At 42.4% G+C, this 15,140-nt stretch overlaps 1 protein-coding gene and 1 long non-coding RNA gene across 5 annotated transcripts in view; one reads left to right on the forward strand and one right to left on the reverse strand.

Annotated features, from left to right (window-relative positions):
• Positions 1 to 2,828, forward strand: LOC114800581 (uncharacterized). Of its 3 annotated transcripts, none has more exons than XR_003751406.1 (2): positions 1 to 550; positions 1,175 to 2,828. It is a non-coding gene; the product is annotated as an uncharacterized LOC114800581 (long non-coding RNA). The 3 variants fall into 3 exon arrangements; XR_003751405.1 differs by having other exon boundaries at positions 1,205 to 2,828; XR_003751407.1 differs by having other exon boundaries at positions 1 to 528.
• Positions 2,004 to 15,140, reverse strand: part of mmp24 (matrix metallopeptidase 24) — a 27,627-nt gene continuing 14,490 nt past the window's right edge. For both annotated transcript variants that reach the window (XM_028998126.1, XM_028998127.1), the window contains exons 5-9: positions 14,352 to 14,513; positions 13,250 to 13,467; positions 12,239 to 12,377; positions 9,866 to 10,132; positions 2,004 to 7,671 (exon numbers count right to left, since the gene is read on the reverse strand). In XM_028998126.1, coding sequence (XP_028853959.1) covers positions 7,334 to 7,671; positions 9,866 to 10,132; positions 12,239 to 12,377; positions 13,250 to 13,467; positions 14,352 to 14,513 — 1,124 coding nt within the window. In that variant the 3' untranslated portion in view covers positions 2,004 to 7,333. The remainder of the gene's footprint in view (positions 7,672 to 9,865; positions 10,133 to 12,238; positions 12,378 to 13,249; positions 13,468 to 14,351; positions 14,514 to 15,140) is intronic.

A 15,140-nucleotide genomic window follows, 5' to 3' on the forward strand; every position in this document is an offset into this window, starting at 1 on the left:
TGCCTGGAAACAGCGCCGAGCTGGGCGGGGCTTCGCCTGCGTCGCCCTCTTACGTGCCGACTAGCATTAGCACGGAGCCTGGAACGAGAAACGTGACAGCTTGATCTAAACAAACATCTCCCTTTATCTCTCTTTTCAAATGTCGCTCAATCTGTCGCCGTATTAAACGCAGCCGAACAGCGGTCATGTCTGCTGATCATGCGCAGGCCGGGCTGAACGTTTACAAACAAGATGGCGGCGTACAGGACTGCAGCTCCCGTGGAAGTCAGTAATAATAATAACGACAATACCAACGTTCTTACATTATCTGAGTTACTGCTGTTGCAAATAATAATAACTGAGTTGATAATAGTGATAATATAATATAATATAGAGGTGGCATCTAGCTTAGTAACAGACTCGCCTTTGAATCAGAAGAGGTTCAAACCCCACTTACTACCATCGTGTCCCTGAACAAGACACTTGACCCTGAGTGTCTCCAGGGGGACTGTCCCTGTCACTACTGATCGCTCTGGATAAGGCCATCTGGTAAATGCTGTAAATGTGATAAGTACGTATGTTTCTGCTTCCCTATTGTGCAATATATAATGGGCAAGTTCTTTAATTTCATTTATAGGATCCACATAATACCTTTGGTTTTAAAAGCATGTTTGGTGAGCTGGTCGGTGTCAGCAGCATGGTGGGCTTCATTCCCAGTGCAGGCAGTGTCATCCCAAACAGACGTCCGCTGAACTCTGTGCTAATGTTCTAATCAGGCAGGGATCCTATGTGTTGGGCTTCAGAGGCTGCAAGACCTGCCAACCGCTGTACAGCAGACGGCTATCTGAACCAGATCTTGTATGGGACTTTATTATTGTCCCACCTGGTGAGAACAGGAATCCAAGCTCTTGAGCAGCTGCTTGGGCATATTTGGGTCAGTGGTGGCCTAGTGGTTAAGGAAGCGACCCCGTAACTAGAAAGTTGCCGGTTCGAATCCCAATCCACCAAGGTTCCACTGGGGTCCCCTTGATGAAGGTACCGTCCCCACACACTGCTCCCCGGGCACCTGCCTTGGCTGCCCACTGCTCACCAAGGGTGATGGTTAAAAGCAGAGGACACATTTTGTTGTGTCACCGTGTGCTGTGCTGCAGTGTCTCACAGTGACAATCACTTTATTTCTGTATTTTGTTTGAAGACTGAGCCATTCTACTGACTTACTTCACAGCCATGGGGGGAGGACATAGCCATGAAGACGCTGGAGAGCTGAAGCAGGAAAGTGACCATCACCCTCTCCAGGTTGAGGGGTTCCCCATGGATGCGTCTTTACACGCTGTCACAGAAGCGCAGCCCGAGGAAAATGTTGCTGAGCTGCCCCAGTGTAGAATGGGAACTAAAAAAGCTGATGACATGTGCTTTATGATTTCATGTACTAACTGGTACTAAAACAATATGTCTTCATTTCCGCCAACATTATGTGTGTGCAGATGGTTCAGTTGATGCATAAACTTACTCACATTTTGCATAATAATTAAGGTCTGCATGATTCATGGATACAATTATGATTGAAACAATTAACATCTTGGGTGGAATCTGAAAGGCTTAAAGCTTGAATTGCATGGCTTTTATTTGCCATTAGGGTGATTCTCTGGAAAATGGAACCAAAATGCTAAAAAAATTCTGCAATATTTGCACTTTAACTTGTTTTAGTATTTAAGATGGCTACTCCGACAATGTGGAACATCGCTTAATTTCAATACATTTAAAAGACATTTGAAACACCGTTACATCTCACAATGTAATATTTGTACTAATTTTGAATAAATTCAAGGCAAATTATTATCATAACCCAGACAATCAAAGTTCAGTTTATATATGTTATATTGAATAATGCATCAGGCCTAATTAAAATATTAATTCAATGCACCACATCTTAATACTGTCTATCATATGTAAAACTTAACAGCACTTGTGTTATAAAAATATGTCACATAGAGAATCGTTCACTATTCATCACAAGGGCAAAATGCATTTTAAAATTGTTTATTGACATTTCTTTGTTAATAGAACATGGTGATATTTGTTAGATACACAGCGTGGAACAGTTGAAAATAAGGGCAGGGGGCAAAGATTAAATCTGTATAGAATAAAATTGTAGATTTGTAAAGAAAGCTTAAACAATCTGATGAATAACATATCATTATAATCACTGTTCTGTTTTGATGATACAATTTTCATTTAAATGCTTTTAAACGAAAGAAGCAGAAACAAAATTGGATTTTGGATTGCTTTTGTATTTACACAATCATTTACCCAGGGCAACGTTGAACTGACAATAATTATGTAACTGTTTTTTATTATTATTTTTTATTTTATTAAGAAAAATGACAGGATATGTATTTTAAAAATCGTTGAATTTGGTTTCCATACTCAAAAAAAGTATATGTACATAAAAGACATTTGAAATATCTGAACGAAAACAAAATGAACTCCTTTTAAAGCTATGTTAGATAAAATCCCGCAGTTCTCCTCAGATAAGAACGTTACTGCCATTTGTTACTTTAAAAGTCTGGACTAGTTCTGATATGTTTTCTCCTATTCTCGATTAAAAGAACTATAGAAACAAAAGGCAACGACAGGCAAGTTACGGGTGACTTTTCTACAGCCACCATATTTCATAAAATTGAGCCCACAACCCACCCAACCATAATATATATATATATATATAAAAAAAGAAAACTGTAAAACATGTAGAACTGAAACAGTGAGGTGGATGGACATGGCTCACCTCATCTCAGAATCACACCATGAACACCTTCCTTTAACATCTTCAATAAATATTTAACCATATACTTCTGGCATAATGCTACTGTAACAGGCCTGGTTTCTTTTTTTTTTTTTATTTTTATTTTAATCCACGGCCCCAATAACTTTTTTTCAAAGAACTTTTATTTTTGATACACAGTACACACTGTTTATTGGTAACTCTCTTCTCAACACATTAGGTGAAGTAATATTATATATTTACAGTTCATATGCCCCAAGTCAGTTAACCCCCCCATCATGATTAGGGGAATCATGATTAAATCAATGACTCCGATCACTCTGTGGAACACTTATATTTCACTGTCCACGAGAAATTCTGTTTTGATTGCTCGCAGAAAGGTGATAAATGAGATTTAATTTGTTCGCCTCACCATTACAAATGGGATCTAACTACCCGACATCCACGGTGATTAAACGGTGGCTGTGTCTGAGATTTTATTCTTTATCCAAAGAACTCCTCCTGCTTGTGGAGCTCAGAAGGAGACTAAAAGAGTAAGAATACAATGTTGTTGTTTTTTCAGCTCATGTAGCACCAACAGGTTCAGTTATAAATTTTGTATCTCCTGATTGATAAAAAAATCACCATCCGGAACTGCGTTTTTGTACTACAATGGCTTAGTTTAAGTACACCAGTGTCAGCCACTTGGGTAGTTTGACAATCCAAGACAATCATTTCCCGACATGTGAAACCTTTTAAGACATATTAGATATGCTTAGACAATTACTCAATCCTCGAATGGAACACAGGCTGACAAAGGACTCAACAGAGAGGCTGAAAACACGCCGACGGTCAAAACACAGAGAATGAGCTTAATGCTTACCTGGTGATCAGCAAAACGGACTCATTACCGACTTGGCACAAACGCTTAAGAATCAACTCTGATACGGTGTCATGTCTCAGCCAACTGCTAGACTGCTCAGGGGAAAAAAAGACCTTGTCATTTACCAAGATCAAACGCAACAGAAGGACCCAATCGTGATGCATCTGCACGGAGAGCGCCACTACGCGCATTTCAAATGCAGAGGAAATGATTGCATTTCGTAACTACACTACAACTTTTTTTTTCTCCTCTCTCCCATTCCTTGCCTACCACAAGAAATTCAGAGACACAAGTCGAGCAGGCCATAGCATATTTTAAGACAAGGCACAGTGTCTTAAAAAAGGTATCAGCAGAAGCTGCTAAGGCAGACACAGACACAGTTCGAGATCAAAACAGAAACTGTCTGTTTCAGAGGATAATTCAGGATGGAAAATATTCTGGAAGACAGCAGCTAATGTGGAGCAACTACAGTAGGGCAAGAGAAAGCGTAAAATCGATATAAATACGTGTTGTTTCTTTCCCCATTCCAAAAATCCTCAGTAAATTGAACGGACCATACAGACAGATAATGATCGCGGCGATAGAACATTCATATTCTGAGACATGTCAACAGATGAATGCTCTAAACTCACACACAGGCACACAAACAGCAGCTACATACAATCCAGGGCTCTTGATGAGAAATGCAAAGTAGAAAATGACACAAGCTTTTGAGATACAAAAAGAACACATTATTAATAATAAAAACGATAGTAGTATTAATAAGAAGAAGTGGGGATGGGGGCAAAGCTTCCAGTGCTTTTCCTGAGACGGCAGAATTATTCCATGCAAGCCAAATGCTCTCCTGTGCAGAAATGATAACTTGCTGAGAGGTATAACACAATGTGGCCATTAATTGCTTCCTGCGGGATGAATAAAGTTTAATTGGATTCTGTTGCAAGTGGGAATAAATATTTTGCTCTTTCTGATATGTGGCTGATTTGATCAGGAAAGAGAAGAAGAGAACTCGGGTGGAAAAACTGAAAATAAAACGTACTGCCGTAGCCGTGAAAGCAATTTGGCACTTTTAAAATGGCTGCATATTGTGCTCGTCTCTACCCCCCATCCCCATTTCTACGACACCAGCCATCACATTTTGATGTCAATGCCAATGCAGTCAAATCATAGTCAGAAGGTCCTGTTCCATTTCGCCCCCTCCTTATAACGACCGTAAATGAGACCGATATGACTGACACGACTGGCTTCATCACCATGTGAGATGATAAGGAACTATTGGATGTATGCAAGATAAACAGGAAACAGAACTCATCAAGATCCTAATGAAATCCATAAAGAAAGGGATCTGAATGACGAGAGTGTATATAAACAGCCTCTATTTGTGAGGTGAGGGAGCATTCTTCCTCCATCCCCGTAAACACAGCCCATCGGGGAGAACTGTCTGCCTTTTCTAAACTCGTACACAGTTACAGAGAAAAGCTGCTCCATTACCGGCTAAAGCCGTCAAATATCTGGTCATTTTAACCAGCAAGTTTCTGCTGCATGATCTGAGATAACAGCGGATGATGCGCCGGCTGGGTAGTTCGTTCTAACCCTTTCTTGAGCGTTTGTTTCTGAAGAAAACCCTGTTGATGTGAGGTTAGCCTACATGGCACTTCCAGTTTCTGTACATTTTAAACTGACTTCAAAAAAGATCTGAGCTTGCCTAGAGGTATCTCCTTTTGAGCTTTTTCCACAGACAAAGCTTTATGGCAAGTAAATTCCTGTTTGGTAGACTCAGTGGTCAAGCATGTCATAGAAAATAACCAAGTCAAAAACAAGATTCAGTACTTATCCTATGCATCGTCCCCAAAAAATCCCAATGAAATCTACAATCTGGCCTTTTTTTTCCCCATCTAATTTCTAATGTTATCCCGGAACTGTAAATGCCTATGGCTTCCATGCCAGTGGTCAGATGCTGAGATGTTTTCTCAACTAGCAACATTCTCTTGGAGAGAGGTGATGGTGATGAGTGAGGCACGCTTTAACTAAGACGAGGGCCGCAAACGTAACTCTACCACGGTGACAGCACAGACACAGCCAATAAAAGCACTTAATAGGTGTGAGGAACAGAAGCAGAAGTGACGAGGCAGCGGTTTCAGCGGCAATACCCATCTTCGAACCGCTGCACGTGAATGTGTGTCATCTGTTCCTTTTGTGCAATTGTGCTGTTCAAATTGTGTCTCAATAGTGGCAGCTGATGAGAAACTTTACACCACTGCGCATGACCGATAACAAAAATCTTAAACTGCTGAGCGATGATCAAAAACCCGAAGCAGGCAAAGGTGAATAAAGTGAGTAGAGGAATGGTGTCGTGTTCTCTCCCCGAGTTAAACTCTCGGTGGACTGACAAATTAGACTGAGAACGACGCTGGACGTCCGCCTCGGAGTGCGGATTGAATTCGCCCATCTGAACGTGTAGACTGGTGCAGTGCCTCAGTTGTTTCTGTACGCCTGTTCTGATGAACGCGCCACAACAGGCCCACGGCGAGAGACAAAACCGCCGCCGGCTGGCCGACCGCACGGCTTCACAGTTCAGTTTGGCCTGGTTCGAAGTTGTACGGTGATTTTTTTTGTTCTGTTCTTGTGGTCGTGAAAGGACAGGCACCAAGAGAGATGCCTATCACAAAAAAAAAATTCTACTGTACCTTCCTGAGCAATTATTGTCCTGTGAATACAGCATAACTAATATCTGCAAATACTTACTGGCGCATTGTACTCAACTGCGGAACCTAACAAATGCAAAGTGTGGCGCCTCCTGTCAGTGTTAAAGAGCCACACAACGGCGTCACAAGTACAATGCACAAGTGAGTAATAACTGTAAGAGTTGCATTAATTTCGTGAGTAATTTCAGAAATAAATAAAGAGGAGGATAAAAACCGGTGCACGTTGCAATGATCCAGATGTGTGTCCTCTCTTGCTGTAAGCTCCAGCTGAGTCCGTGAGGATGGGAGTTAAATGAGCAGACTCTGTCGACAGGCCGGCCTGCAAAACCGAGTCCACGATGTGCAGTTCCAGTCGGGGAATAAAAACTGACCAGACATTTGTAATTCTTCAGTAATTAAGGTCACGCCATAAAGTAAAAGCATAACGTTCTGCAGAAAATGTTGATTTTCTTACCCCTTGTTTTTCTATGGCCTTTCTACCTTGTGTTTTTTTTTTTTTTATCAGAATTTTTTAAGTATTTGTTTAAACACGGTTTAGTTTCTCATCTCAAGCTTCAGAATGTATTTGAAATTCATGTACAAGTCAAAGTCGGCTTAACACAAAGACTGCTGGTATCTGGCTTAGGGCCTCCTCCTCGCGGATCTCCTTGAAGGTGTTCCCGGAGTCTCTTGGAGAAATTGGTTGCTGAGTGGCCCGAGGTGAGACAGCCAGATAAGGGTAGACAAGTGGACGACAGGTGCATAAGGCCGGCCAAAAGCAAAGCGTGTCCATTTCTTTTCTAGAAGAGCCTTCCAAGAGTTCAGTGTTCTCGGCTCACGCTAACAGGACACACTTTTTTTTAAGGGGTTCGAAGGGGGCGGGGCGACCCCCCGCCACCAACAACAACCGACATCTCTGGACAGGTTGTACGGAGACAGGCACTGGTCACATGATGTACCCATGAGTTCGTAGTGTTTTTTTTCTGCAAAGCCCTCTCTTGTAAGACCCTTCATCCAGTCCATAGTGTGTCATACCCATTCTTGCACAGGGTGTTTGTAGTAGGTGACATTCTGCTGTACCCCTTTGTTCTTGAACTGAAATATAGTGTAGACTAAGACCAGAATGCAAAGCGAGAGGATGCAGGGGATGACCACGGCGATGGCGTTGACGGTGCTCGGGACGTCGTTGATGGCCACCATGATGTCCACGTCATCGTGGGGAAGCTGTCGATCTTTGTTCTTCTCCATGTCCGTGTGGTCACAGCCCATCCAGTCTTTCAGAATGGATTTGGGGTAGCCAGGCTCCACGGTGAGTTTGGTGTTGTCAAACTTCCAGTAATCTTTACCTTTGTAGAAGTAGGTGTAAACTATGAAAAGAAAAAAACTGGTTACTCCAATGATTAGAGAAACCACACAGAACTTATAATCTCTCTCGGTTTCACTTTATTCCATCAACCAACAATGAGCGCCTTTCGAACTCCCACCAACTTTGGGGCTTGTTCCCTAGTATGAGGCAAGTTGTCTACAGGATTTACATAAGTAGGTAAAAGAAGAAAGAACCAGGGCCACACTGCATCGTGATGGTTAGTTTTGTGGCTCCTTATGGAAACCCCCGAGAAATGGTGAAAAAAAGTTAAGGAACTCATGTGAGATGTTATCTGCATGCGTCCTTATTTAGAAGGACTAAAAATATCAATGAATTCTGGGTTGCAGGCATGCACACTCAACCTAAATCGAGCAATGGGTTATCTTGATTGATGAATTGCTCAACACCGCCACACACACACCATTCCCCACCTTCCCTTTCTAAGCAATGCATCCGGAATCCCTCAAGAAAAGCCCAAGAGGCTGAAGAGAAAAACCGGGAGCTACAGTAAAAACAAGTGAGCCGAAGGGTCCGTGCGACCCTTTCTGACTTCCACTTCTCATGTTATCATGTTCCAGGATTCCTCTGTGAAATGCAGCACAGGAGGTTGTGACATGACTCGGAGAAGTGATGATAGTTCCTTGCCAAAGATGGCTTGGGGGAGAGCGCTGGGATTTCTGCTGGAGCTGCACAAATGAGAGACTCGCTGCTGCCCCGCCGAATTAACCCTTCCTGACCTGCCACTGACCTCACAGCCAAATGCCCTTTTTATCCACATTAAAGTGGCCCAAGCAGCCATGAAGCTAAAGTACCTTTATACTGGAAATTAGGCCTATGGGTTAAAACCAAATTACATCACCAAAAGACAGGAGCTGTTATCAGTACCTCCAGGATTTTGTAGACTATTTCATGGCAACCTTTATAAAAAGTGCAATGCATCATATAAAGGTTTTTGCTGTTCCTTAAAAAGAAACTGCAGGAACAAGTGAAAATTCCAAAAGTAACCCCATTTTTTATATATTGCATTCAAAACCTAAAGCAGTTCTGGTGAGAATGACTGATTGGTTAACAAAGACAGACTTAAGGTGTCTAGATAGAAGGTAGAAGTTGATTTTCATTTATAAAAATCTTCTTACATTGCAATGTGTGTCCCCAGCATGGTGTGTCCCGTAGAATATAAACAGGTAGGCAGTAAAAGTAGGTAAATGAGTAATGCAGGGCGTCCTTGTGAGGTAGACCCTGAGACTGGGCAAGGCGCATTGTGATCAGGTTGCAAGGTTGGGGTGGCTGGATAAACCAGGAATTGGGAGTTTGGCTGAATTTACATTAATTTTGAAATACTGGAGGAACTGTGTAATGCAGGGGTGGCCTAGTGGGTAAGGATACCGATCCACCAAGGTGCCACTGAGGTGCGACTGAGCAAAGCACCGTACCCACACACTGCTCCCCGGGTGCCTTTTATGGCTGCCCACTGCTCACCAAGGGCGATGAGTTAAAAGCAGAGGACACATTTTGGTGTGTCACCGTGTGCTGTGCTTTCTGTGCTTCACAATGACAATCACTTCACTTTCACTTTAAATTTGTAACTCAGAAGGAGCATGGGGAGCGCAATAATTAGCTAGTTAAAAATCGATGGTGTTTACCTGCTAAATTGCATTAATGCACAAGACACAGAGCCCCAGGACACAGTTCTAACAATTATGCTATAAATATGTAGTCATTAAGGTGACAGAGGCTCTCAGTTCCACAAAGTCATTCTCAATAACGGCACAGTTTCCCCCAAACAATGGCTTGTAAGGTCCACATTTACAACACAGATCCAAATACATGGAATAACAATGATGCCCAAGACACACAGCTACCTTATAACTAAAGGTTATTACTGAAGGTCAGATTAATCTAAATCCTGCTGAACATATGTTTACCAATGACCTTGAGTATTGTCCTTACATACTGCTCCCATACAGTAGGTAAGGACATCTATAATTACAAATGATTGAACTAAGGGTTTATTCAATATTTCAGCTCTGTGTGGATAAATTGCCTATGTCACGTGGCCTTGAGCCCTCACACAATAACCCACATAATGACCCTGGTGGGTATTACCAAGCGTGGACAGATTGGTGAATCACTTTGCATGAAATGCTGGGCCTTAAAAGGCGGCTCCTTAAAACAGGTGAACAAAGGTCACTCACATCCCTCCCTGCTCACAAAGGCTCCTTGTGGGGCTTCTGGGATGCCTTTCCAAACAGTAATGGGCTTGGGGTAGCCAGGGTCGGCCGTCCGCTTCTCCTCGTTGTAGCGCCAGTACTGGTCTCCCTTAAAGAAGTAGGTTTTGCCCACAGGCTCCCAGCGCAGGGCGGTGTCAATGCCATCTCTGGGCAGACAGCAGCCCAGCTCCTCCAGACTGTGGGGGTATCCAGGCTCCGCGGTCACTTCCTTGAACACCCAGTACTTATCGCCTAAATAGAAAATCCAAACAGACATGGTTATCTTAACTAGTTAACATTTCAATGTACCAAACAAAAAAGTATTTTTTTATAATTATCTCACATATCACAGATCCAGTCTGCATTAACAATGTGACAATTTCACAAACACTATAACTTACATAAAAGTTACAAAATCGTTATTCTGTTTAGTTAATATGTTAAGGAGAATGAGGTGAACCGCGCTATATATTACTCTTCCCCACCACTCCATTAAGCCTTTTGAGCAGCAGTGATTTTGGGAAAATTTCAATGAGGCAGTCACACTGAAGATGGAGGATAAAGCCAAGCAAGTCGCTTATCAGACATTGCCATCGGCACCTCATTAATCACGGATTTAAGCAGATAGCCTGATCTTCATTCTAATTTCCCATCCTCAGTCCTGTTTGGAAGTCACTTTTGGAAACATTTTAAGAGCATTTTTTCTCACTGATGCTTGTCAAAAATGTGTTAGAAATCAAAGAAGAGACATTTGAGTTTCATAAAGTTCAGTTGGAATTTATTGACAATGAGCCAGAAGAGTGAGACAGCAGAACCAATGGAACACTATACAAGAAGGAACCACAAATTGGTGTGGAACCTGTGTGTCTGAAACTCTCTGCAGTGTTGAATGGGAGTGCTTATGTCAGTATTCTTGACATGATTAACTGTCTCCTCACCCTGCCGCATCACCACTCTAATGCAGACAGCGGATGAACGCAGCAGAAGGAATCTGGTCACAGAACACGGAGAACATTGGAACAGGTCTTTAGTTTAGCTGCTAAGAGTATCATTGTCAAAGTGTTCCTTGCATGCAACCCAGTCTGGCTGTTATGCACTGGTGTCATGGACTGACGCCGGAGGGGCACTATCTGTAAGTCCTGTTCTGATGCGTGTACCTGTTTTATGTAATAAACCGCCCTGTTTGTGAAGCCATGCGAATGTGTCCATCCCTGCACCATGCCGCCATGACAACTGGGCTCCTCAAAGAGGAGGTCTTCTAAGAAGATCTTTTATCAGATCTTCTAAGTCCTGTAAGTTGTGAGGTGGTGCCTGCCGCAGTGTCGTCCATAGGTCAGCACTTCAAGAGAATGTGACTTGTGATCCATTGTTCCCAATTGATGGATACAGCTCAGCATGATCCCCATTACTGCAGCTGCATATTCCCTTACCCAACAACCTATGATGCACTGTGTGTTCTCACGTATTTCTGTCAGCAGGTCAGCCTGCACTTCCCAAATACACCAATAACCGGTTCGCTGCTTCACCAGCTTTCCTTCCTTGGACCACTTTTGGCCCTGACCACTGTATCCACAGCAGAAAGTGTACCATTACACTTTTGGAGATGTTTTGATACAGCAGTCTGCCTATTTTTCTCTCAGGACCTTCAATAGTTACATCAAAATGGAAATAACCTAACGAATTATCAAAAACCCCTACAAGATCAATGACAAACCAGGATTGGGCAATCTTACATAATGTCTGCAGAAGATTAAAAAAATACAGTGAGACCGATAAAATATTAATAAAAAAAAAAAAAACAGAGTTGTGTATTTATTGCTAAATTGTATATTTACAAACCAACCCCCCCCACCCCCCCATTGTGGTACAGCATGTGAGCACTGAGGGAGACGAGAACTATAAATACACTGCCCTGGCCCTCTGAACGTCCTGAGACAGCATGGGGCTAAATTACTGTTTGACAGTGTGTGTTTGTGTGTGCGAGTGAGGCGGAGAAAAAGCGAGAAAAGAATTTCTCAATGATTCATTGACTTAAGAATAAGTCATTTGAGCAGATGAAGGGTAGCTGCATTTTTGCATTTTAAATTCTGCATGTACAGAATTTACCAGACGCCCTTTTCCAGAGCGACTTACAATCAGTAGTTACAGGGACAGTCCCCCCCTGGAGACACTCAGGGTTAAGTGTTTTGCTCAGGGACAGAATGGTAGTAAGTGGGATTTGAACCTGGGTCTTCTGGTTCATAGGCGAGTGTGTTACGCACTAGGCTACTACCACCTCCCCACCTTATTAATTATTTAACATGCTGTGCATAACATGCACCAAGAGCTGTGCCTTGGTAGAGGTGGGTGCTCATATACCTTTGAAGAACACAAATTTTCCATCCGATCTCTCATAGGCTGCGTCAATCTTGGGTGGGAGCCCTTTCCAGAAGTGGTCGATCTGCATCGGGTATCCCTCCTGCACCTTGTTGTTCCGCAGCCGCCAGAACCATCGGTCCTGGGAGCAGCAAGCGGAGGAGCACATCAATCACAGCTCATTATCATTTGGCTCCAGTGAAAGTAGGACACGTCCAAACAACTCCCTAGTGACTGCAACCCACACGCGAAAAAAAAAAAAAAATTCTAATCATGAGCAATGTACTGCCACATGAAGCAGGCTCACAATTACTTGGAAATGACTTCCTGTCGTGTTGTTCCCACCCCCACACGTCAGGCGTTGCATGGGGTGTTAATATGTAGTCTCAACTCTTCTTTTTTATTCCCATAATTTGAGTGCATCTGCAAGATGCCGCTCTAATGCAGAATCAGAGCAATTACCATTTACATGTGAATATCTGTATACAAATGCGTAATTTGGTTATCCAGTTGTATCAGTGTGTGCCGAGATTTTGAATAGGTCAGCATCTATAAAGGGATTCAGTAATGCATAAGACTTTGATTTGATTCTGTCTGAAATGGAATGGCCTTTACTGACGAAAAAAATACTGACAACAGCAGCAGGATGTGACCTTATGAGACATTTAAAGCTGGATCAGAAATATCCAGTCAAATTTGTCTGTTTGCCCTTCACGCATATGCGTTTATATGCCCTCTGATCCATGAGAAATACATGGAATACATCAAGAACCAACATTATATTTCATCAAAACACAAATAGGCAGTTAGTCCATACTTCAGCAGCTTCAGAGAAAAAGACTAGCGCATCTTAAACATCTACACACATACACACATACACATCTATGTAACAAATTTCGAGTAAACTTTAATCTATGTATGTTTCCTACAGTATATATAGAGTTAATCTCTTTATATTACACATTACAAAGATACACAGTTTAGGTAGTGTACATTAATGTACATTCTGCCAACCTTAAAGACAAACATCTCTCTCCTGAAGAAGGCCACAGTGTTGAAGTTGCCATCGCAGATGTTGGGTTTGCCATTTCCTGGAGAGGAGGGACGGTCTCCGGATGGAGGTCGTGGTGGACGTGACTGTCTGTCATGTTTCCTTTCGGAGGTGGAGTGGATCCTTCGAGCTGGGAGTGTCGGCAGAGGCCTTGTAGGCTCCAGCATGGCAGTAGGGATTCCTGTAAACGTCACTGCTGTTAGCCTATATGGCCACCATGTAAGCAGGTGAGGATAAAATGGCTTTTCAATGTGATTTAATGCTTTTATATGTCATTAACAAATCGCTGAAACTAGGGCTGGGCGATATGGCCTAAAATTCGGTCCTTTATTGCACAAAATGACACCAGCATGATGAAGTTTTCTTCAGAACCAAATCCACTTCTCTCTGTGGATTCACCTCCGATGTTAAGCCAGTTGAAGCCAGAACGAGTAAAGAACACTGCTACACTCTGAAACCCATTGTTTTCTATGGGGTGCATGCCCAAAGTGGCGTGGCAAAGCAACACTTCACAAGCCTTTGCTCAAAGTTGCTTTTCTTTTGTTGACACACGACCAATAGAAAAAAGACATTGGAGCGTCAAAGCAAAACACTGATGACAGGTTAAATATAACATGTGACTATGAGCTGGTTTTAGACATTTATTTCTACCATATCATCCTACCATGACACCGCAAGAAAAAAACAGGCATGCATCAGGAGAGTTTTCAGGGTGGGCAGAGGAGCGAACCTTGAAAGCAAAGCACACGCTGTCTTTTTATCAATAACGTTAAACTTTATACTTAATGATATAGTCATTTATTTCATCAGATGTGGATCAACCCATGATACATGGATACATGATACAAATTCAATATCTCCAACCCTAACACTAACTGTAATAATTACAAGCCAAGCACATATTGAAAGCCTATAAGAGGGAAAAGGACCAATTTCCCCCTGAAGATTTCTGAAACAGGTCATGCTGATATGTCTTAGTGAATGACATTTTCACTTCATCTTTAAATTAAATGCTCAGCTTCGAAATTAAACGCTCAGCTTAAAACTGAAGCAAGGACTACGTACCATATATTTTCTGGATGCCCTGAAGGTCATCGAGGGGTAGTTTGAAGTTATGTGTGTCCATGTATTGATAGAAGGGAGCCATTATAGCACTGGGGTCATTGGAATGCTCCAAACCCAAGGCATGGCCTAGCTCATGCACTGCCACAAGGAAGAGGTCATTACCTGGAAAAAGAAAGACCAAAAGGTCAAACAAAGGTTTTCAGAGACAGTGTGTCCCAGATATGTTCTACACATATTCTACACTATTCTTCAGAAAGTGAACACTACAATTCCCTACCTCTACAGCCAAAGATTAGCATGTGATTTAGGTTAGTCAGAGAGAATTTGGGGAGCAGCGGGGAATGGAATATATTTTTGTCACCATCCATATTTCCCACTCCAGACACTTACCTCCTATTTCAGCTCTCACTGGACAGTGGCTACCTGAAATCCATCTGTACTTTTACCCATTCTCTTCCATTTGTATGGTTTGGGATGTACTTATTGCTAGAGCACCGATAACTTGAATCAGCAGCACCAAGATAAAAAGCTAAAACAAATGATAATTAAACGCTTTCAACATTACAGTGTGGATATTCTCTCTCTTTTCTGGACCGGCTACAAGCACACCAGGTAGCTGCATTATGGCAAAGCAACACGTCACAAATGCTGCTTGTTGGACACTGATGATCGGTTGCTGGGATGGACTCCTTGCTCTGGTGTCTTGCTTTAGTTCGACACAATACATTTTTTTTTTTCAGGACAGTGTTCCAGATCGTTGGAAAATACTTGTTGTTTGGTAGTGGTAGT

This window comes from Denticeps clupeoides, chromosome 12 (genome assembly GCF_900700375.1).
Source record: "Denticeps clupeoides chromosome 12, fDenClu1.1, whole genome shotgun sequence".
In the NCBI taxonomy this organism is placed as follows: Eukaryota; Metazoa; Chordata; class Actinopteri; order Clupeiformes; family Denticipitidae; genus Denticeps; species Denticeps clupeoides.